The sequence below is a fragment of the Pinus tabuliformis genome, chromosome 8, assembly GCF_031772625.1.
Source record: "Pinus tabuliformis cultivar Carrire ecotype Pingquan chromosome 8, CPIR1, whole genome shotgun sequence".
NCBI lineage: Eukaryota > Viridiplantae > Streptophyta > Pinopsida > Pinales > Pinaceae > Pinus > Pinus tabuliformis.
Window position 1 is genome coordinate 1,579,668,056 of NC_142294.1, and position 23,818 is coordinate 1,579,691,873.

Sequence of the window (23,818 nt, forward strand, 5' to 3'; positions counted from 1 at the left end):
AAAGGGAGTTCGCGAACGAAGGTTATAGGGATGGGAGGGTACCAAGTGGGATGGAGGGAGAGAGGGGGATTTCACAGGGAGGGTGATGGTGGGGGGGTGGTAGAATCTACCACAAGTTGAGTGAGGGGTGAATAGAGGGTGGATGCAGGGGAGATGTAACCATGTGTGATCAATGCATTATGCATATGCTGTGCATTAGATGCATTAACATAAGATAGAGAAGGGGATGAGGGAAGAGGAGTACTTGCTGATCGAGCCGCTTTTGCCTCTGCCCGAGCTCGAGTCAGAGGAGGGGATGGAGGACCCGTGGACGTTCCAGCTTCGTGTTGCACCGACTTGGACGGGGTCGCCTTCTGGGGAGGTTCAGGGCCAACCTCTGTATGCTTTCTACGGATGACAGGAGTACCTTTGTCGATGCCCGCTTCTTGCCCTGCTGTTGTCTCCTAGGCTTTCACCTCCAGAGGGCATTCTTTGAATAGATGCCCGACCTTGTGACATCTGCGACATCTATATGGCACTCCCTCATAGTCCAGGATTTGTACTCGAGTGAAATTCCTCCCTTGTAGAGTAATCCTTTCTTCCAAGCCTTGTTGAGTTATACAAGCCCTTACAATTAATGGAAATCGTTATAACCTTATTAATTTGGCAGTGCTTGAGCTTATTGAGTACATTTGCAAGGAGAATTTCAAGTCTCTCATTTCATGTGGTTGAAAACTATTCTGATGAGTTGGAAAGGATTCATTATGTTGATAGCTTCTAGCAACTGAAGCTGAAATATGAGCAGTCTCTTAAAGGTTATCCTCCTCAAAATGTTATAACTGGAGAAAAATATCATGGTGAACATCATCATAATGATTTCAGTGACATAACTGCCATTTTTGCGCCAATGAAGTAGAATGATGTTCTTGAGAAGGAAGAGGATAGCTTCACTAAAGACAAAGTTGATGAGAATAACTTGGTAGCCGCTCACGTCTTTTCTTCATGCAGTGAATCAGCAATCACAAATATTGGAAATGGAGTAGTCCATTGGATTAGTTGATTATGAACATGAAGAGCATGTACCGTCTGGTCATAATCTTCTCTAGAAACTCACAAGACAAGGATGTCTAATCAAGAGAGGTCCTCCTGGAAAATAGGAAGGTAAATTTTGCAGCCCCCAAACTTGCCATTGCTCAAGGACAAGCAATGTCGGGTAGGGGGGACCGTAATGCCCCCAAAGAATTAATTATCTATAGGGGATAAAACCCAAATTTTCCGATGTTGGTCAGTTGGGGCAAAAGAACTCAAAATTGGGGGTTGCATTCACAACCCCCCTCACATTTGGGAGCCCATGAAGGAATCTATAAATAGAGGAGAGTTGGAATCAATTTTGTTGGACACCTAATCCTCTATTGGTTGGTGTGGAATGTGAACAGCCACCGGAGTCCAAGTGACCACTTGGAATATGAATCCAAGGGTCACACCATGTACTATAAATGTATATCAAGTCAATAATATATGCAATCTCATGCTTATCATTTAAATTAGCTGTTTACATTCCATGTGAGTTTAACATGGTATTAGAGCGGGTGATCTCCTGCCCTGCTCAAGTATGAGCCATTTGTTTATGTGAGCTTGGTTTTTTGTGGCCTTTCTATACATGCCAGTTCTGTACCACTGTTCTAGACTGCCATCTCTGTAAAATATCTGTTGTTGAATGAGTTGGTCGAGAGTTGAACGTTGTACATTGAAGCCTTTGCTGAGGCCGCTAGTTCTGCATTGGCGTATTTAAAGAACGGTGTGGAGATTGTGAGTGCAGGTTTCTTTTCAAGGCTGTTGAAATGTCATGCATAATGAATATTGTTTTTGATACACAGTTTTTGAATTGGCCATGAGAATCGGTGGTTCCTACGAGGCTGGCCTCGCAGCACTGGGGATGACAAATGCCTATGCGTTGTATCCTTCTTCCGTTTCTTCCAGCGATGCCGGAAGCAACAACAATGGAGGCAGTTTTGGACACTTGTCCCCTCCTTAGTTTCCTTTTGATTGTCTACTGCTTATAATATTTCTCAGACCTAAATTGCATGTTTTGGGTATTTTATATTATTATTAGATGTTGGATATTGGCAATTCTTTGTTCAATTGTCATCGACCCTCCTGACTGTGGCTACGCTGCTCAGGTTAATACTGCATACCTCCCATAAGTAGTTGGCCCACTTGGCTTGGCCCTCCTGCACAATCGATTGCTCCATACGCTCCACTGTTATAACACACTTATGCCCTTTCATACTGCGCAGAAAACGATAATCTACTGCTTATACCCTTTCATAATACTGCTAGGCTCAGTGAATACACCTCCATTCTTATGCTACAGTCCATATTACGTTGTTTGTCGTGGATTCGCCAATACCGCCATACCCCCCACACCACTTCCATATAATGTTATACCCCGAATAACATTGAATAACGTTATACCATGCCTTGAATTCCATCAACCACCATACTCCTGTTAATTTTAGGTATGTTCTATGCTTTGATCAATTTATTTCAATTTTCACAGTTAGCTCAATATCTCTTCCAGATTAGCAATCACATCAACATTAAAGTAAACTACAGATAGAACATAAACATAATTCGCATAAGACAAGCCAAGACAAGAGGACACAGGATGTGGCGCTAGCCAAGGACAAACCCAATGTGGGGAAACCCTTGATCAATTCTTCTTATATGTTCTTCAATAGTTCAGCAGGGAGAGAGAGAGATAGTACACATACATCAGAAGTCAACACTTTGACTTGACAAGATAAGAACATAGATCTTCTCTAAGAAGATGTCTCATGAGGTAACTGATATGGACTCATGTGATTCCATCACCCTATCACAGTGCTGCACCATGCTGTACCATCATACCATGTCTCATCATAGAGCTGCACCATGGTGCATCACTGCTGAGTTGTACCTCATCATGCTGTACCCATCTTGCTTCTCTTCATCTTCATGCTGCACCATATCATCATGCTGCACCTCCTTGTGCTGCATCTTCAAACTGTACCTTACTGTGCCTATCATGCTGCATCCCCTTGTGCTGCATCTTGATACACTTGTGCTGCACCTTGATACACTTGTGCTGCACACCCTGATACACAGCCCATAACAACTCTTGCTATGGTGCTATGGCCTGTGGCCTAGCACATAGCAACAAACGTATCACAGATAGTGTCCAATCATTATTAACGCAGCAACATTTAGTCTATAGAAATGTCAACTCTTGAACATGTTGTAATGCTGCAATTCAGGGACTGATTAGGGTACTGACCACAGTCCCTAACAGCCCATCTAAGCTGGCCCAGAATTGCTCTTAATGACTGTGGTTGTCCTCCAATGAGTTGCTGCCCTCCACGCTGCATCATAACAGTCCTCCTTGATATAGTAGACCTCCCAAATCGTCCCACTAATGAACTGTTGTAACCTTCTCTTTTCCTGTGGCTAGGGCAGTCATGAGACTGCATATAAGGAACCATTCAGATCCCTTCTCACAGCAGTCTAAGGGCACATGAAACCCTCCACAAATGCGGCCTAGAATAGTGTTAAGGTGACTGCGTTTAGGCCTGCGTTCAGCGATGTATAGACTGCATCTAGGGCATGTTTAACCCTTCCTTAGATATGCAGCTAAGGCTCCTTTAAGGCTTCCTCATGTCTGCAGATTAGGGCTGCCTTGCTGCATGTAGAAGTTCCCCTAAACAGTGGGTAGATCTCCCTTCTTTGCTGTGGATTAGGGCCTCCACTTGGCTGTGTATAGGGCTCCTTAGATCTGCGGATTAGGGCCTCCACTTGGCTGCGTATAGGGCTCCTTCTTTGCTGCGTATTAGGGCCTCCTTTAGACAGCTGTTAGGGCTCCTTTTGGCTGCGTATTAGGGCCTCCTTTAGACAGTTGTTAGGGCTCCTTTTGGCTGCGTATTAGGGCCTCCTTTAGACAGCTGTTAGGGCTCCTTTTGGCTGCGTATTTGAGCTCCCTTTGACTGCAGCTAGGGCTGCGTTCTTCAACTGTGTCTAGGGCACATAGAACCCTTTCTTCACTGCGTCTAGGGCTTCTCCCTCTTGACCTCTCTAGCCACTAAACCCAAACGAGTGGAGAGAGATCTTAGGAGAAGTGAGTGTTTAAATGACTTGAAGACCTCCTCCTTTTACAGTAAAACGTGGAGCACAAGAGGGGGCAAATTAGTTGCTGGCCGACCTTGTTGAATTGTCCAATAACACAAATAAAATCATATCTCCATGAATACTTATTGGAATTGGATGATCTTTAGACCAATCCTACACCTCTCGATGAGAGGAGTCCAAGAGAAATATCAGCTGTCATTAATAAGATGACCCACATGGAGTTTGGCCCTAGTTGTCAATTTTAACACTCTTTCTCAACTAGGGAGAACTCCATCCGCTGATCCATCTGTCCGACTGTACTATCTCTGCCATCAGTGCCCTGCACTGCTCTGCTCTGCTGAACCCATGAAGAAGAAGAATTGATGGAGAATGTTTCATACCATTCTCTGCTGACCCGAAGTCAGTTTCATCGGAAGAGAGTGTGTCATGACTCATATCACTCTTACTGACCTGAAGTCAGTTTTATTGATCCCAGGTGGAAATTTGAATCCTAATGGAAATTTGAATAAGATGATTGGCTATTTGTAAGGTTACAACCTTGCAAACAACAATCGTTCACGGAGTACCTATTTCCACTTCATTTCCTTTTCTTGGGTTTAATCTGTTGTTATTTGTCAAATTACTTGTGTAGATTCTTGTTTCCGCTTTTCCTTTTCAAGAGATGCCCTAGGCACTCCCACATTGCCACTGACATGTATGTTTAAGTTTTAATCTTGTTTACCTATTTTGGTAATTTGTGGATGTTAATATAATTTATCTCTATAATACTGTTAAGGTGGCCATTTTCTTGCTGTATCTGGATCCCGGGTTCTAAGAAATCTGGCAGATCTGTATCTTTATATGGCTCCTGATCAGGATCTGGATCATGGCTTTTGAAAAATCTGGTGGATCCATATCCATATATGGCTCCATATCCCGGCTTATTAAAAATCTGGTCGATCTATATCTGTATCTGGCTCCAGATCCTGGCAATTTAGGTTATAAACCAGATAAAATGATCTAACAGAATTCAAGTTGCTGTACCTGCTGGTCATTGTCTTACCTTTTTTTTAATTGTTATAAAGAAAGGTAGAAAAACAGTCAAACATTATTCTTGTTGACTTGAGTTTGAACTTATTATTTGAATTTTGTATAATTATGCACAGATCTGCAATTAAATCCGTAAAAAAATCATTGCAGTTACGAGGAAGTGCTCCTGTAGCACATGTGAAATTTAAAATCTATTCCAATCTACATAAGTTTGCAGTTAACTGAATCTTTGACAGAATTACTCTCTGATCTGCATTCAAAACAGTAAATTTATTGCTGCACTTACCAGGAAGTGTTCCTGTAACTTCTGGAAATTTATTCCAATTTACTTGAGTTTGATTATATCTGAATCTTTGGTAGAATTCTGCGCAGATATACAATTAAATGGGTATAAAAATTGTTTCAACTACAGGGAATTGCTCCTGTAATGTGTGGATTCGGCTTTGCTGATACTATTATTATTATTGCTGGTTCAGGCATATGATGCATCTAATCTACAAGTTTCAACCTGTAATGAAGATGACTCAAATTCCAATGCTCTGTATGGTGTGAGTTCAAGCACACGTTGTATGCGCAATGTTCGGAAGGCTGTTGACCCTGAAGTACTTGCTCAACTTGATAAAAGTGATGATTCTGAGTTTGGTTCTGATGTTGAAAACTTGGAAGAAGACTTTGTTGTCCAAGCTAATATACTGGAGGAAGAGGGTGGGGAAACTTCTGTTAGATTAACAGAAATTAAGCAAGAATGTGATCATGCCAATCAATCAGTCTCTGTTCAAGACGAAATCAGTGCAGCTCCGGTTGATGATGCATTGCAATTTTCTACAGCTGGAGATGTGGTGGAAAGAATGCAGAGAACTCCCAGACTTCTAGATGAGCAGTTTGAACTGGTAAATCTCATGGTTAAATTACTTGCTTGAGTTATGATGTTTACCTAAACTTATTTATTCTTGGTCATTTCTTATCTGTTTTACACTATTGTGAAGCAGCACCAAATTCTACAAGTATAATAAGCATTAATATTATGACAGAATGAATTTATAGAATTTTTCATGAGCATTGGGTTTTCTTTTATGTCAGATATACTATATAGAACTTGCAGGATGGATATGGCTGGGAGTGTTGTTCACTGCTGCAAATGAACTTGTCTGTTCTAAATTTCAACAGATGCATTGTGGTTTGGTTATTGCTTTGCTTATCCTATAGAACCTGTATTAACATGCTATATAAATTTGGGCCAGCCTTAAATTGCAAAATGAGACGAGACTCTGCATTTCTTATGATAATTTGTTTCTGATGTGCACAGATATCCATGTGTGTCAAAACTCTACAATCCGATTCATATAGGAATTCAGATTTATGTAATGCACACATGGAACCACATTTTTTAATCCAAAAAAGAAGAAATTTTATTGTTAATACAAATCCTCTTGCAGGGAAATCATAGTAAAAAGAGATCGGCTGGAGGCCGATACTTTTCTGAGAAACAGAAGACCATTGTCTGGACTGATGACTGTTTTATAGCAGATACAACTAGACCATAATATAACCTTACAATTCCAAAACTGGATCACCATAAAATAAGATTTTACAATTCAAATTGCTAATTAGTTGAATTATCAAATAATAGATTGGTTTGGTTCTGAACAAAAGTTTCTCATAGAAACAAAAAAACTGTTCTGAAAACTTGTACTCATGTTGGAACCTGGAAGTTGAGTTTGTTATTTCTGATTATCTTTGAAGTTTAGCTTGAGGATGGTTGTCTGATCGGAGCTCCTGTTCAATAAGTAAAGGGGGGCAAGGCTCCATGTGCAGGGCATGGATTCTTCTTCTCAACCGGTCTTTGAAGTTGTGGTTGGAGTAAATATTTGGGATTACTACCATTACAAATGTCAGTATACTGGCTGAATTATTATAACCACAATGACATGCTGTGACAATCTCAACTTATGTTTACAGTGGTTTAATAATTCATGGCACAACAGATTGTGAAGATAACTTAAGTAGAAATGAGTTCATATATCGAATATTGATTGTTGCAATAATTTGGGTGGCAATCTCGATTTTGAGTAATGAAGTAAAGATGTATAGTGATATATAAACAGCATGAAGTTGGTTACAACAACACAGTGTTAACTAATCAACTAATCTGTTGTGACTTTTGGTCTTCCATGCATGACGATTTATTGGACTGTTCATATGTGGCTGCATGTTTGCAACTTTGCATTACTTGGCTTTGCGTCTTTGTGACAAAAGTGCACACACTAAGGTTGCATGGGAAAGTGTCAATGCAATTGAATTTTGACACTGCTGAATCAGGTAGTATCACTGAAACTTAGCAGCTAGAATACTAGTGCTTCTGTGACACAACATCAATATGCGACTGTGATCTGTGCTGAAGTTGATTATTGCAATGTGCATCTTGCGTTGGTTTTGGGTGAATCTGCACCTTGATACAATGACCAAATCTCTGCATTCTTACCAATGTCGCACGAGTCGTACTCATATAAGACTTGTTGGGGCATTGACTCGTCGACTCGTATAAGACTCACGAACGACTGTTACAAGATTCATCAAAATACAAAAAAAAAACTTAAAACAGGGTAAATTTTAAGCACAAAAAAGAACCTAATGACAATTCCAATCCTCATAAGTTATAAAAACCACAATATATGTAATAATTCATAACATCATCTCATATCTATAAAAGTACAACATAACATATTCGATTTTTGTAAGCAAAACATTTAGATACTGAATAAGAAAAGGACTCATGGTTCCATAATTAAAATAAAAAATGTCAGCGAGTTCAAAATTCAAATACATATCATAAATGATAAATGATTGTCTCATAACAATCTTGAGTCTCATCACTCATGGATGACCACACCTAAAATAAGCCCTCGTGGAGCTAGTGGTGTACACGCACAATTAAGGGTATTGTAGGGAAACTAGGAAAGATAGTCAGCGGCATGACAAAACTTTTGAAGAAAGAACAACATGATGTAATTGCACAATCATGCTCACTAGAGGTTCAAACATCAAAATTATCTATATCTCCAGATCTCCAAATAGTCTTGGACAATCATTCCAAGGTATTTGAGACTCCCAAAGGCCTCCCACCTATTCGTGACCATGATCATTCTATTCATTTGATTCCACGAAGTGTTCCTCCAAACATCAGGCCTTATAGATTTTCCTATGCCCAAAAGAGTGAAATTGAACGTATGGTTGTAGAAATGCTAGAGGCCGGTATAATTCAACCTAGCCAAAGTTCTTTCTCTGCTCTAGTAATATTGGTGCACTAGAAGGATGGATCATGGCGTATGTGTCCAGATTATAGGTTGCTCAACAAGCTCACTATTAAAGATAAATTTCTTTGTTGTCATTGATGAATTGTTTGATGAATTACGTGGTGCAATTTACTTCGCCAAGTTGGATCTTCATTCAAGATATCATCAAATTAGAATGAAGAGTGAAAACATTTCGAAAACAACATTCAAAACTCATGAGGGCCATTATGAATTTTGGGTCACGCCTTTTGGCCTTACTAATGCACCTTCCACATTCAAGGTTTGATGAATTCTATTTTCAAACCCACCCTTAGAAAAATTGTGTTAGTATTTTTTGATGATATACTAATTTACAACAAGTCTTGGAAGGATCATGTTCAACATGTTGACAAGGTGCTCAAACTATTGGAGGAGAAACAATTATATGCAAAAATCTCCAAATGTTTCTTTGGGGTACATGAGGTGGAATATTTGGGTCATATTATATCTCATGAGGGTGTTAAGGTAGATCCTAACAAAATCAAAGCCATTAAGAAATGGAAAATCCCCACAACCATAAAGCATCTTCGAGGATTTCTCAGGTTGATAGGGTATTATCGCAAGTTTGTTAAGAATTATGGGAGAATAGCAATACCTCTAACAAGATTATTGAAGAAAGATGCATTTTCTTGGATTCTAGAAGCAACTAAAGGGACCATTGAACATCTTTAAGAGGCAATGTGCCAAACACCAGTCTTAGCTACGCCAGACTTCTCGAAAACTTTTATTGTGGAATGTGATGCCTCATGAAATGGAATTGGTGTTGTTTTATTGCACGAAGGAAGACCCATTGCTTTTGGAAGCCGTCTAATCAAATGAAAGTATTTACATAAACCTATTTATGAGAAGGAAATGTTGGCAATACTACATGCACTAAAGAAATGATGACGTTTCCTAATAGGAAAACACTTCAAGGTAAAAATAGATCATGATAGTCTTAAATACTATTTGGAACAATTATTATTTTCAGAAGAGCAACAAAAATGGGTCACAAAGATGTTGGGTTATAACTTTGAAATCATTTACAAAAAAGGGAAGCAAAATGTTGTTGCAGATGCACTCTCAAGAAAGGATGAGGATTTGGAAGCATTGTCGTGCGCCATTTCTATTATCCAACTAGATTGGATAAACGAAGCAAGGGAGGAATGGAAGAATGATGAAGAAGTGTGGGCACTCATTCAAAAGTTGCAGCAAGATCCTAATACATCTGATACATTTAGCTGGAAAAATGATTCATTTTGGGACAAAAATCGCTTATATCTTTGTAAGAATTCCCAACTCAAACAAGATTCTTTTGGAATTGCACACCTCCCCCATAGGAGCACACTCAATATTTTAAAAAACTTACCACAGGGTCAAGAAGGAATTTTTATGGATGGCCTTAAATCTGATTTTCAAAAGTTTGTGGCAGAATGTTTGGTTTGCCAACAAAATAAAATTGAGACAATTAAGAATCCAGGTCTGTTACAACCTTTAGCCATTCCAAGTCAGCGTTGAGAGGAGGTATCAATGGATTTTGTCATAGGTTTACTCGAGTCTGAAGGAAGAGTGTCATCATGGTGGTAGTAGATAGATTTACCAAGTATGCACACTTTTGTGCATTATCTCATCCTTAAAGTCAGTATTGTTAACTTGTGGGGGCCCTGATGTTTTTGGTCAACTCTCGTCCTGATATATGCTTCGCTGTGAACACGTTGAGTCACTATATGGTCTAGCCTTATTACATTCATTGGATTGTTGCCAAGAATTTCTTGAGATATCTTCGAGGCACAATCCACTATGGACTGAGATACACTGTCAAAAATTCAAGGCTACATGGATATACAGATGCTGACTGGGCTGGCAATGTGGTGGATCATAAGAGCACATCTGGGTGTTGCTTCCATATCTTGGATGAGTAGGAAGCAAAAATCGGTTGCACTAAGCACTGCTGAGGCCGAATACATTACTGCGAGTGTAGCCTGTTGTGAGGCAGTCTGGTTGAGGGAGCTCTTCAGTGAGCTATTTAAGCACATGATAGATAACACCGTGATCATCTCTGCAACAACCAGAGTAGGATTCGCCTATTAGAGAATCATGTGTTCCACGACTGCTCCAAGCACATTGATATCCGGGATATGGTACAACTGGGAGCAATAAGGCTCCAACACATTAGGACGGATGAACAAGTCACAGACATTCTCACGAAGCCTTTGGGGAAGGTCAAGATCTTAACCTTCTGAGAGAGACCTGGAGCCGTTGAACGACCCTCCTATGAGGGTCCCATATGAGTTGGACATAGAGCTCTAAGAGCTCCGGGGGGCTTGGGATACTTCTTGGCTCTTTGAGCAACCATAGGATGAGTGTGTCACCTTCCCCTAGTGGTGTGCTGGATACAGGGTGAGTCTTTCACCTTCCCTTGTGATACCCCATTATGGTTGACATGTGTGTAGGGTGAGTGGTTCACCTTCCCCCGCCCAGACACATACATGTGGGGTGAGTGGTTCACCTTCCCCTATGATTGACATATGCATAGGATGAGTGGTTCACCTTCTCCTATGGCATATGAGTAGGATGAGTGGTTCACCTTCTCTTATGGCATATGAGTAGGATGAGTGGTTCGCGTTCTCCTATTGATGCCCCGACACATCCCTACCCATAGAGTCTGGGAATCATGGGAAGTTCCTTTCATCTGGCCAATGAGTTGGGAAAAAATGGTTAGGGACCATAGCACTACTGATGGACGTATCATGTATTGCCATACTCCCTATGACTAGGATGCATGGTGTTCAACAACTTGATTTGGGATCAAGGATTGACTTTTGTCAGTGGAGAGTGGTATGATTTTAAGAATCACTCTCGATCACTTCTTCATTATTACTTCATTGTTCAACAGAGCAGAGTAGTACAAGCCAGTGATGGCAGGGATGGTACAAGATGACAGGTTGGCATGATGATGGATTGACAGATGGAATTCTCCCTAGTTGATAGGGAGTGTTAAAATGGGCAACTAGTGCCAACTTACACCTTAGGACAACTCATATGATGGAGCTGATTATTGCATTGGATTCCTCATTTCGAGAGGTACAATTTTGATATAAAGAGCATCTCATTCTGACTAGCAGAAATGGAATTTTGAATTTATTCTTTCTCATGGACAAATTGTCAAGGTCGGCCTCAATGAAATGTAGGCTCAAGAAGCCCAATGGATGTCCCTCCTCACCCTCAATGAAGTGTACAAATAGAAGTGACCCTTCTCTCATTTGGACATCACTCTCTCATTTGGACATCACTCGTCTCATCACATCTATTTCTCTCTCCTCTCTTGATTGGTTCGTACAATTTGGAGGCTCTCAACTTCGCACATGTGGAATAAGGCAAATTTCTGGACTAGTTTTGGAGGTCGAAAATTTCAGAGATTAGGGCATGCATTTACCAACGTTGACTTGGAGTACCAATGTTGACTTTTGTTTTGTGGGTAGAATTTCGATCTCTGTAGGTTGCATTCTTTGGCATTGAATTAGAGGTGATTGGGGACTATTTGACCAAGTTGACTATTGTGTTGACTTTCTAGTATGACCACAAAATTACAATAGACTTTGACTGTGTTGACCGAGTTGGTTTTGGGTTGACTTTGACTCCCTTGGCAGGCCACATTCTTCTGCTGTTGACCGAATTGCTTGGAGGATGTTTTGGGGCAACTTTAACCACTGTTGACTTTGTGGTTAGGGATGCATTGACTGCTAATTTGGCATAACTGTTTTGGGTATGTATTTTTGATATTTGTACTCTCTATTTGCTGAACTATTGAAGAATAATAAGAAGATTTGATCAAAGGGTTTCCCCACATTGGGGTTTGCCCTTGGCATCCACCACATCTTGTGTTCTATTGTCCTGGCTTGTCTTCTGCATATGTTTTTATGTTCTATTTGCATTTACTATCAATATGTATAAGTTAATGTGATTGCTACTAAAGATAATTGGAAATTGTCATTGGGCTGAGAAGAAACATTCAAGTAAATTGTGCTAAAGCATAGAACATACCATTGTTATCTAAAATTAACACTACTGCATTTATGGAAACAATTGAAACGCTACATGGAAACCCAAAGATTATTGTAAGTGATAGAAATCCCATTTTCATTGGAAATTTTTGGACGAAATTATTTTCTTGTCTTGGTACTCAATTAACTCATAGCTCATCTTATCATCCTCAATTTGACGGGCAAATTGAGATAGTGAAAAAATGTTTGTAAGGATATCTTCATTGCTTTGTATTTGATAAACAAATACAATGGGTCAAGTGGTTACCTCTAGCTGAATGGTGTGGTATAACACTTCCTTCTATATTGCAACAAAAATGACCCCATTTATGGAACTTTATTGTTATCATCCACCATCCATCACATCATCTTTAAGAGAAAATTTTAAGGTTCAAGCAGTGGAAGATCAGATCGAGCATCAACAACAATTCTCACTCTCAAAGGATAACCTACCTCTGGCGCGAAATCGAATGAAACAATAGGCAAATCAACATCGTTGTGAAAGGAGTTTTGATGTAGACAATTGGGTATTTTTACGGGTACAACCATACAAACAAATGTCCCTCAATCAAGTTAAGAAGGATAATAAATTATCATCCAAGTATTATGGTCCTTACAAAGTGTTGCAAAAGATGCCATGCCATATAAATTGGAGTTGCCTGCATCTTCCTAAGTACACCCAATTTTCCATGTTTCATGCTTAAAGAAGGTTATCGGTCACAAGCTCCCAATTCAAATAGTGTTGCCAAAACTAGACGAAGAAGGAAAATCATAGTTGAGTCTGAAGCAGTCATGGAAACAAGAACCCGACATCTAAGGAATCCATTAATTTCAGAGTATCTCATTAAGTGGAAGAATTTACCTGCTGAAGATTCCACATGGGAGGAAGGAAATTTTCTACAGTGTCCGAAACTACTCAAGCGTTGAGGACAACACTTGTTTGAAGGAGAGGGCCATGTTAGGCCCCTATAATACTAGTGTATGCCCCTTATTGTTATTGTTAGTGTAACCCTCTATTGTTATTGTTGTGCCCCCATAGAAGCCCACTATTGTTATTGTTGCACCCTTACCTTTTATTGCACTCTTATCATTTGTATCATCCAAGAATTGTTCATTTATGTAATGTAAAGGAGGTTTCCCTCTCGAAGAAGATAATTTTTAAGTCATTGATCTATCTTTTCTTCTGTTTTGTGAGCTGGTTGCATAACATTTTGATTCTAGTTGGAATAACATTGTTTCAACCCCCTTCACTACAAGTATGGTTCTTACAACAAGTCTCACCTACATGTCTGAATCTGTCTCTGAAACACTAAGGAACACATCCCTCATTTTTGTCATATGGCAAGATGGTCCACTATCTACAAACCATGCATTGTTGGCCACAAACCGAGCACTTCTAACTCTAGTGCTAGAAAGACAAGCGATCACTAATAAGAACTCCTAAAATTTCGCTGCAAAATCTGTAATCGCTGATGCTACATCCTGTGCTTTCCCTTTGTCCTTTTTGTCTAGACATTGGCTCGTGCATTGTACTGTCTTGCGACATGCAAAGCACTTGAATTTGCTCATGTCCTTATTCTTTCCATCTTGAGAAGATCCTCCATCTCTTTTGTTCATCTTGGCAGCTCCCTTTCCCTTTCTTACATGACTAGAAAGAGCAAGGTTCTCCTCATCCCTTTCACCTATTATTTGGTTGCCATGAAGAGCCTCCTCACCGGTCTCCTCCTGGTTGAAGTCATCTCACAACCTATCCCAGGTTGGGAGCTTCTCTTGTGTCACGACTCTTTTAATGAAGGCACCCCACTACTTTGTGAGCCTATTTAGAGCTGTCCTTACTAGTTTTGAGCGAACACCTTCTCCCCTATTGCAACAAACACATTTTGTAGTTGCGATATTTTGGTGAGATAAGAAGAAATAATTTCATTCTTTGATTATGAGTTTCTCTCTCAACGCCATCTTTTGATTCTCATTGTCATTTTGGTATAACTTGGTGAACGCCTCCCACATTTCTCTAGCTGCTTTCTTCTCGAATATGTGAGGGATAATATCGTCCTTCACTTCGTCCAAGATAATCCTCCTCTCTTTCATGTCCTTCTTATAATGGGCTTCCAAAAGTACTGCATCGGTGGGAGGAATTTGAGTTTGTGCTACAAACTCCCAGATTGGGTTCTTCTCTAACAATAATGCAATCCTTTCCTTCCATATACTGTAGTTGGACAAACCATCTAGGTGATCTTAAAATCTGTGACCGGTCGCCATCTTGTCCAATTGATCAACCCTTGCCAAAAACAAATATTCCTAATGAAGAAGTTTCATGCACTTCTTTTGACATTGTCTACAATTGGTTAAACCCCACAATCTTTCCTCTTGCAGTATTACCTTCTTGGATCTTGACACCGCAATTTTGTGATTGCTTGTCAGTGGCCCCGACCTTGTGATATTGCACCTGCTCCCTTGGTCAATTATTGCCTGCACTTGACATCCACCCATCGCGTCAAACTTTATCTGTTGTCGGCTAGAGTGTCCTGTGCATTGGTTGTTCCACGCAATTTCCCTTATTGACAGTTATATGTTTCTTGCGCAACTATTGGCTATGGCTACAAATTGTTCTCTTTTCCCACTAGTGAGCTATCCCTTGTGGCACCCTTGTTTATTTTATTTTTTATTTTTTATTGGTTGTTTGACAGTTGTGTTTGTTGTGGCTTGCTCGACACTGTTTCCCTTGCTGCTCTCCGTCATCCTTTTGAGCCGCCTCCTCTGTCTAGCGTGGTGGATGCCCACTTGGTACTTTCCTTGAGCAATTCGCGGTGGCTGGCTTTATGCTCGGTCCCTGCTGCCAGTTTGTCGGCTTGTTCAATCTTGTCAGTGACTTCCTATCTTTCGACTTGGCACTGTCGGCTCTGCGCCTAGTCCTTCCTCTGCGCCAACTGGTCCTGTGGAGTTGGTCGTTGCTCTATACTGTCATCCAACACTTTTGCATCCAGCGTATGGTTGGCTCCTATGGTCCCTGGGCTTGGTGGCTGGGTGCGGTTGGCCTGTTCGCCAGTCAGCCGCCAACCCTGCACTTTGCTTTGCGACCGATCTAGTGGGCTAACAACTTTGTTGGCTGCCACCAATTTTTATTTTTTTGTTGTTGTTTTATATTGTTTTTAATTAATTAATTGATCAATTTATTTAAATATTAATCGACCTTCCACTTTGATTGTGATCTTTTTTATTTATTTTTTATTTTTATATAATGTTATGTATCTGACTTGACCCGATTTTTTTATTTTTTTTGAAGTCACTCAGTTTGTGGATTTACTCTGGCCTTTTAGAAAAAAAATTGGTTCCTACGATCGTAGCTGAACTTAGCTTTGGCAATCTGATACGAACCCAACACCTGCAATTCTAAGATCGTTTTAGAGTTTTAGCTCAGATGCCATGTTAGATTTTACAACAACCCAACACCCGACATCAAATTCCAAGCAATAAATTACTGAAGTACCCAACTAGATTCCTGACAAATAATATTCAGTGGAAGCAAATTACGACTGAATCACAAACAGATTTTTGCCCAGCAAATCAGTTCATCATTAATAAAACTCAGAACTTGGGCTCTCATGCTACGATGATGGCCCAACTAATAAAATACATAATACAATACTATGGATCTGATCCAACATGGCTGCTCTCTCTTGCAAATCTAGATCTCCAGCCCCTCTGCACTCTCTCGGACCGAACACACGCTCACTGAGATGTTGCTATCAATCTTGTGTTGCTGTTGTATCCTCAACCCTTAGGCTCAGTTTATAATTTTCTAGGCTATGATCAACTGCCAAAATTAACTCGTCATGTTAACTGAAGATAAGTTACTTAACTTTAGTTAACTTTCTTTACTTTAATTCAAGTACCAGTCATAAATTTAGCTTGCATTACAAGCATATCTCATGCATGTCACATGCAACTAGTCCACATGCATGCAACTCACTTGCAGACTCTGCATGTTGCATGCAACTCACGTTCATGTGTTGCATGTTGCATGCAAGCTCCTAAAGAGGCAAAACAAGGTCCTTCTAGTCAAGACACAAGGCTAGAAGTACCTGCCTGAGCTGCAAAATTTAACACAAACAAATAGGGCTTTGAGATTTTAGCCTATCTTGTTTCAATGGTTTGATCATACACGTTTCACACATGCAAGTAGAATGTCACTTGTATTTCGTGTCCGACATGTGGGATATGGACAATAGCCTATGTGGATGTGCTCCTTTTCTTAGGTTATGATATGTGCTTATTATTGAATTGGGTCCGTGTCACCCATATATAACTGCAAGTTACAAAAATGAAATATAAACATAAATATCCAATTATTTATAACATTTACAAAGTCTTGATACAACTAGTTACTACATTAGTGATTGTCAAACACAAGAAATTAGTATTTAATACACAAAAGAGTTCTGAAAATTAGAACCATAAACTGTAGTTATCTCTTTGAGTCATCTGATGTTATCAAAATTGAAATGTAATATATAGACACTAGATTTGTGATACAATAGTTGGGTATGCCAATGGCAAATAATAGGGTAGATACTAGATCTGTAGATGGAAGAATCTCATAGGTTGTTAGCTATACTCCTACATGTCAGAATCATCAAGATCACCACCATTATAATTGCTTTTTCTTCCATCCTCCTCAATATCCAATCAAAGATTTGCATATGTTGGAGTGGAGGATAACCTCTCAAGAGGATCACCATCATTAAAGTGACCCATTCAAGCACTGGTTCATTAAGATCTAGGTTGGCTAATGACAGCTCAGTGCTGTTGTTCAAATAGATATCATCAAGAAACACATTCCAGTTTTCCCTCATTCTGTAAATAAGACGGAGGTTGGAATGCACTTACATCATTGTCTTTTCTTTGGACTGTTCAAGCATGTTCTTATTCAAAGTGTGCAAATTCCTTATGGGCTTGATGATTTGGTGTCTGACACATTGGGACATTGCTAGGACATCTGTCAAACACATGTTTGGCATGTTTTAGATTAGGACACATGTCCTAGTGTATCACATGTCTGGCAAGTTTTATATGGACAAGCAGGTCCTTGGAGGGTGCGTCTTTTTTCCTACATAAAATTAATGATGCCCCTTCATTCCCAATATGCTGGACCAGGTTTGTTGTGAAGATATTTTGAACCATTCCTCTAAATAAGGTGACCATTCTACAATTGAAAATGCTGATGGTGAAAGTCCAGTGGTTGGAAATCTCCAAATTTCTATCCACATTCCCACACTTCGATATCTTCTATAATACCAACGTTCCTCTCTTAAATGCCATTCCAATTATCAGAGACCCCCCTTAATCTGGATCTATTAAATATCGATAGGGATAAAAGTAAGTACGTACAAATTTATCGGTGCTCAAAAGATCTGGGGTTAAGCTGGATCTATGTTTGATTTTTTACCTATATTAAAATTTAAACGATATAAGAAATACCAATTCAATCTCAAATTTTTTTGACATTAGACCTCTGGTATCTTCTTAATCACCCATGGACAAAGGTAGGCGTGAACATGATTTAACCCAAGGCTGTAAGTTTGTAAGTGCACCTTGCTTCTCTTGGTGCAAAAGTTAGATTTCAAAGCCACTGAATAAAAAGCATGGCATATAACAAACCTGTTTGATGCAAGATATGTAACCAGCTTCCTGCTGGATGAGAGTCAGCTGTGGGTGAAAGTTTCAGTCATTTGTCTGTTGTTTCAAATGCGCTAGTCACATTTCTTCTGATTCGATTGAGTGAAAAGGCTGTCAGTCTTTTGAAAGTATCATTGTGTTATTCTGCTATCAATCCTTTGCTGAATCATACAATAAACAGAAAATGACAGGGATTGCAAAGGTATAGAGGCAGTTGAGCTTTTGAATTTTGCTTGCCTTGCCTTTTAATTATGTTTTCTAATTTTTCTTCGTAGTATCTCTTATCAATTGTCAATTTCTTCTAGTATTTTTCTTTTCGTTTTCCTCTTTCCCTATTTCATTTGATCAATGAGAATGTGGTTGGAGTTGTTGTAATTTGGGGACTTGTCTTTCATATTTTTTTATAGGGTTGTTCATTTTAGGAGACAGTTGATTCTTGTGATTAGAGTATTATCCATCTATTTACCCCACTAATGTTCTACAGTCATAAAAGCCAACTACTATAGTGGCCTTTATTCCCTTGCCGGATTGCTGTCTGGACTTGCCAGTTCTAAGGTTTCATTGTTTAGTTTTGTTTTAATGTATTATTTTCAGATTATAATTTTGCTTTTTCTTTATGTATATGCAGCTTGCTCTTCGTGAATATAGTGATGGTGACAGTGATGCTTCTGACATCTGTGATCATGATGTGGTTGGTGCTGGCAATATTCATGCCCCTGAAATTGATATTGCAATGAAAGAATTCTTGACTAATAACTTGGACTTTCAAGATAGATATACAGTTCCTGCTGATATTCGCATTGATAATATTTCAAAAAACTCCAGCAAGAATCAAGATAGTGCAACAGTGCATGAAAATACACCTGTCAATGATGTGATTTCTAGATGCAAAGCATATGGTGAGATGTATGCAAATGAGTCTCAAGAAGAAAAGGAAATTGTGCTGGTTGAAGACAGCAGTGATAATGAAGATAAAGCGTGGGACTGTGAAACCATCGTTTCCACTTATTCCAACCTCGATAATCATCCTGCTAGAATAGGTGCTCCTCAAAAGCCTGGTAGGAAGGATATTTCTCAAAATTCTCATAGAGCTTCAGATTTGAAAGGTCCGATCATATCTCTTCGAGGAAAGCAGCAAATTCCAGTGGATTATCTTCCTCGGACTGGGTCTTCAAGAAAGGTGGGAAAGACAGAAAATACAAAAGCAGAAACCTCAAATTCAAACTCAAATGTTGGTGGGCATAGCAGGACTGGAGAAACATTGGAGCAAAAGAGAGATCGGAAGGTTTGTTTGCAATAACTTAACTATTATTGTTCAGTTCTTCGTAGCTCCTATCTAGTTAGCCCTAAACCTTGACTAATTGTATTGTTGATGTTTTATCTGGCAGTCTGCACTGAAAAAGGAGAAAAGGGAAGCAAGGATGGCCAAAAAAGAGCTTAAGACACTCTATAGAGATGTATCACAGCATGCTCAGTCTGCTGTTGCTGTTGCCGGGCCACGTGGCATTCATCTCATGTAAACGCGGGCTTCAATTTTAGGAAAGATTCTTTGTTTTGAATAGTGATTGTGGTTGTTACAACTATCTGTTCCAAAGGCAGACAGTGGTAGAGATGTATAATGAATTTTCTATATGATTATATTTATTTGAAGGAATTATTTATTTAAGAAATGAGATTTTCAGTTACATGTGTCAGTAAAAGCCATTAGGAAGTTCTCTATATCTACTATTTTTTTAAGCCAATACCTTCAAAAACGATAGTTTGCAAGAAAAAACTCTGATCTTCATTCGAATCAGAATAACAGGTTACAATCAATTTTTGATCGAAAACTAAAGGCTACATTGATAAAATCCCTCCTTGCCATTCCTATGACAGTTGTTGGGAGCCATTATGGTGATATCTCTGTGATTCCAATATTAGGTTCTGCAACAAGTGACACAAATTGTGTTGTGGTAGTGTGTGTATTATGTATTATCTATCAGCGTCATAGCTGTTATAAACTCAATAAGTTGTCTGCAGTTAATTGAATTTGGAGTGTGCATGAGAAAGATTTTGATGTACAATTTTTTTTTGGGACATTGAATCAATAAAATCCAATCATGCAGCTCATGTGATAAAATCTGATTATTATTTTTATGTTCAACAATCCATGGAAGAAGATAGTCTGCAGCAACGGGTACCGTGAGCCTTATATCATGAATGCTTCAAACAGCTGTAATGTATTATATGGTACTATATAACGAGTTAAATGGAAGAATTGAATTTGGACCGTGCATGAGAAATGCTTTGATTTACAAACTTCTTTTGGGACATTGAATCAGTAAAATCCAATTATGCAGCTCATGTGACAAAATCTGATAAATATTTTCATGTTCAACAATCCATGGAAGAAGATAGTCTGCACTGTGCAGCAGTGGGCACCATGAGCCTACTACCATGAATGCTTCAAACAGCTGTAATGTATTATACGGTACTATATAACCAGTTAAATGGAAATTACAGTTGACACCAATCTGCATTCATGGGAAAAATAAAAACATCTAAATGAAATTTATTGGAAAAGAAAGAGCGCTCTATAATTTTAGCTGGAAATCATCATGGTGCTAATTTTTATGATTTTCATACTTGCAAGTTCTAACTAATTCTTTTTGGTTTGGCAAATGAACACACAACACAGATGGTGACTAATTGGCTTTTGTTTGTCAAATGAACTTACACATTAAAATGGCTATTTAGGGGAGAGATGAGGGATATGTAAGGAGATTATGATATTGTGATTTCAGTGATTGCGCTTGGGATCCTCCTAGAGATATCCATACATACCAGTAATGGATTACTGGTATCTAACGTTCCTGCTTAATGGTTGTTGGTCCCCAACAGTTGTCCTGCATTACTTGTGGCCACGGTGTTTTAACCTTGATCTGATAAAAGTTGCAGGTTCACCATCTATCTGGCCATTCTTTGCATTGTTGCACTATTTTTTTCCAAGTCTGTACTAGCTTCAGCAAGAAGCTTTTCACGAATCAACATGAGATTCCTCATCATTATACTACATCACTGGCTCATTAAGCTTCAAGCAATCCACGTTGAACAGTAGATGAATGCACATACAGTGGGTAGATTCAATCTGAACACCACCTCTCTAACTTGCTAGATGATGATCTAAGGGCCACATCTGAGCGTTTTAAAATTTTTGTGCTCCTTGAAGCACTTATTCTGAATATAAACAGAAAATTCCCCCCCACCTGCATCAAAATTGAAGCTATGTGCTTTGCTAGACGATGATATAAGGGCCATTTCTGAACTCTTTAAAAAAAATTGTACTTCTTGAAGCACTTATTCTGAAGATAAACCGAGACTTTGCCCCCTGCATCAAAATTGAGGCTATGTGCAATGTTGATCACGCTGGACCCTGTGCTTCTATTGACTCTTTTGCAAAGCTTGTCGAACTTCATGATGCTTTGGATGTGTTCTGTGAACCTGATTACTTGCCCATGTTTAGTGACTTCCTTCACTGTTATTGTATTGTGTCTGGGACCAGGGTAGCTAATGTACAGTTCAACAAGAAGGCATGGCACACTTAAAAATGTGAAGTGCCTGTTGTACTCGTGGTTGTACTGTGCATTGCCTGATTGTAGTTGTGTTGCACATATGGGATGTTGACATTCCATGTCTTCAAATAGTGATGATTGAAAGACAACCACTAGACTAGGGTGTACTTCACTACCTTTGTCTGCCCGTTTGTGTATGGATGAATCTTACAGTACTCCACTCTAGGCTAGGATCTATTAATACACCAAGTGCTTTGCTAGTAATAACTAAATAATCTACTTTGACAGTTGGAGATGATTGATCTTGGAAGGCTAAAATGCAACCAACCTGAAGAATTATACGACCAACAGTAAAAGTCTTCCGTCAAGGTATTGTAATGAACGTTTGCTGTAGCAATCCACGACTACCATGAGCTGGTCATTGCGCCCACTAGTAGTCAGTGACCGTCCCAGGAAGTCTATTGTAACTAAGGGCCTATTAAACACTGGAAGTGGTATTTAACTAAGGGCCTATTAGGCACTGAAAGTGGGATGTATTCAACTATTCCTTCCCCTCACTGCAAGAAATCACTTTGAACTTCTCTCCAACAACTATTGCGCTTCTCTCTTCAAAAATTCGATCTCTAATATCCCACTTGATGTGTCTTCCAAATTCCCATCAAGCCTCTTCTTATAATCCTTCTGTTGAAAACCAATGGCCTAGATTAGATTCTAATCAATGGCTTAGATCATTTTGGCTCGATTCTCGTCTTTGTCTAGAAGTTTCACCCATAGTTAAATTAATACTCTTTAATTATTTTAATTTCTTAAGTTTAGACTTAGGCACCCATTAAAAATAATTAATTATTTTAATAAAATTGTCTCCAGGTGGAATTTCCCAAAATGATTTCTGGGTATTGTGGAATACATGTGTCAAAGTCCCCCTGCAATTTTTGAGGCTTAGAGCACATCCGATGTTACCAGAAATCAACGTGCTCAAACTTAAATACTATCATAACCAAATAAAAACTTGAAAACATTTGAACACTGTAGTGGAGTACAAATTTATTTCTCTATAATATTATAATATTTAATAATAGAATATCATCCATATAATTAAATAGTTGATAAACGTGGATAGGCATTAAAACATTTTCCTCATGATACATATCATATTGTTAAGATTTTAAAAATCATAAAAATTAATTAAATTATAAATTCATTTTTTTTGTAAGCTTGGTAGGACTACATTTTCATTATGTCCAACTTCTCACCCCAATCAGTGGAGGGGGGGGGGAGGGGAAGGGGATAGCGCAAGATTTGAATGCAAGACTTCCGGTTTGATGAGACTTCATTTCCATAGCCCTTGCCAATTGAGCTACCCCAAGTGGACAATTATAACTTCATTTTAAATTATTATTATTTAAAAAAAAATTAATATATGACCATGGAGATTCTCCTCCACTTTACTATAGAGATTATTAACCTATAAATAGAGTCTTTTAGGTCAATAAAGCAAGTTATTCTTCAATACAAATTATATGATTTATAGTTATAAAGCAAGTTCCTAGATGGGGTGTCCATCGACTCTCAAAAGCAATTAAGAGGGAGAGGTGTGGTCTACCACCCCCATGCATGAAGCGTGTGAAGGTTCATATTATTTGTTATGGCTAGCTGCATTCTAGATTATTCATTTTTTGTTTTTATTCAAAGAGGAAGGCTTTTATGTCTCGTTTATGGTTTTTTCCTTGGCGAGGGTGGTATTTTCCTCCCCCTCTTGATGTTTGAAATTTCTACAACGCTTCGATGGTCAATTTGTGATTTGGAATGTAGAGGGGGAGTTTCCTTATTTAAATTGGCATGCCGAAAGTCTTGCTGAGAATGTGAACCACTGTGGTATCAACTCCCTGGTTCTCTGCGTGGTTGGGGGAGGAGCAACTCAAAAGGAAGCAGGTGGTGGAAGCAAGCAAGAATATGGCTACAATGATGAGCTCTCAAACAACTAGTGGGGTTACATTGGGTAGAATTCAGGCTCTAGGTCTTTGATTGTCTCAACCTTGGAATTTCTTCACTGTGTTAAACTAGTAAC

General features: G+C 39.0%; 1 protein-coding gene across 1 annotated transcript in view; it reads left to right on the top strand.

The window, feature by feature from the left end:
- The window catches only part of LOC149242074 (Low temperature viability protein), a 66,795-nt gene extending 46,911 nt beyond the window's left edge, over window positions 1–19,884 (top strand). The window contains exons 2-4 of the mRNA XM_089374163.1: window positions 5,646–6,059; window positions 18,828–19,484; window positions 19,588–19,884. Of these exons, the coding sequence (XP_089230289.1) occupies window positions 5,646–6,059; window positions 18,828–19,484; window positions 19,588–19,719 (1,203 nt within the window). The 3' untranslated portion in view covers window positions 19,720–19,884. The remainder of the gene's footprint in view (window positions 1–5,645; window positions 6,060–18,827; window positions 19,485–19,587) is intronic.
- The last annotated feature ends 3,934 nt before the right edge of the window (window positions 19,885–23,818 follow it).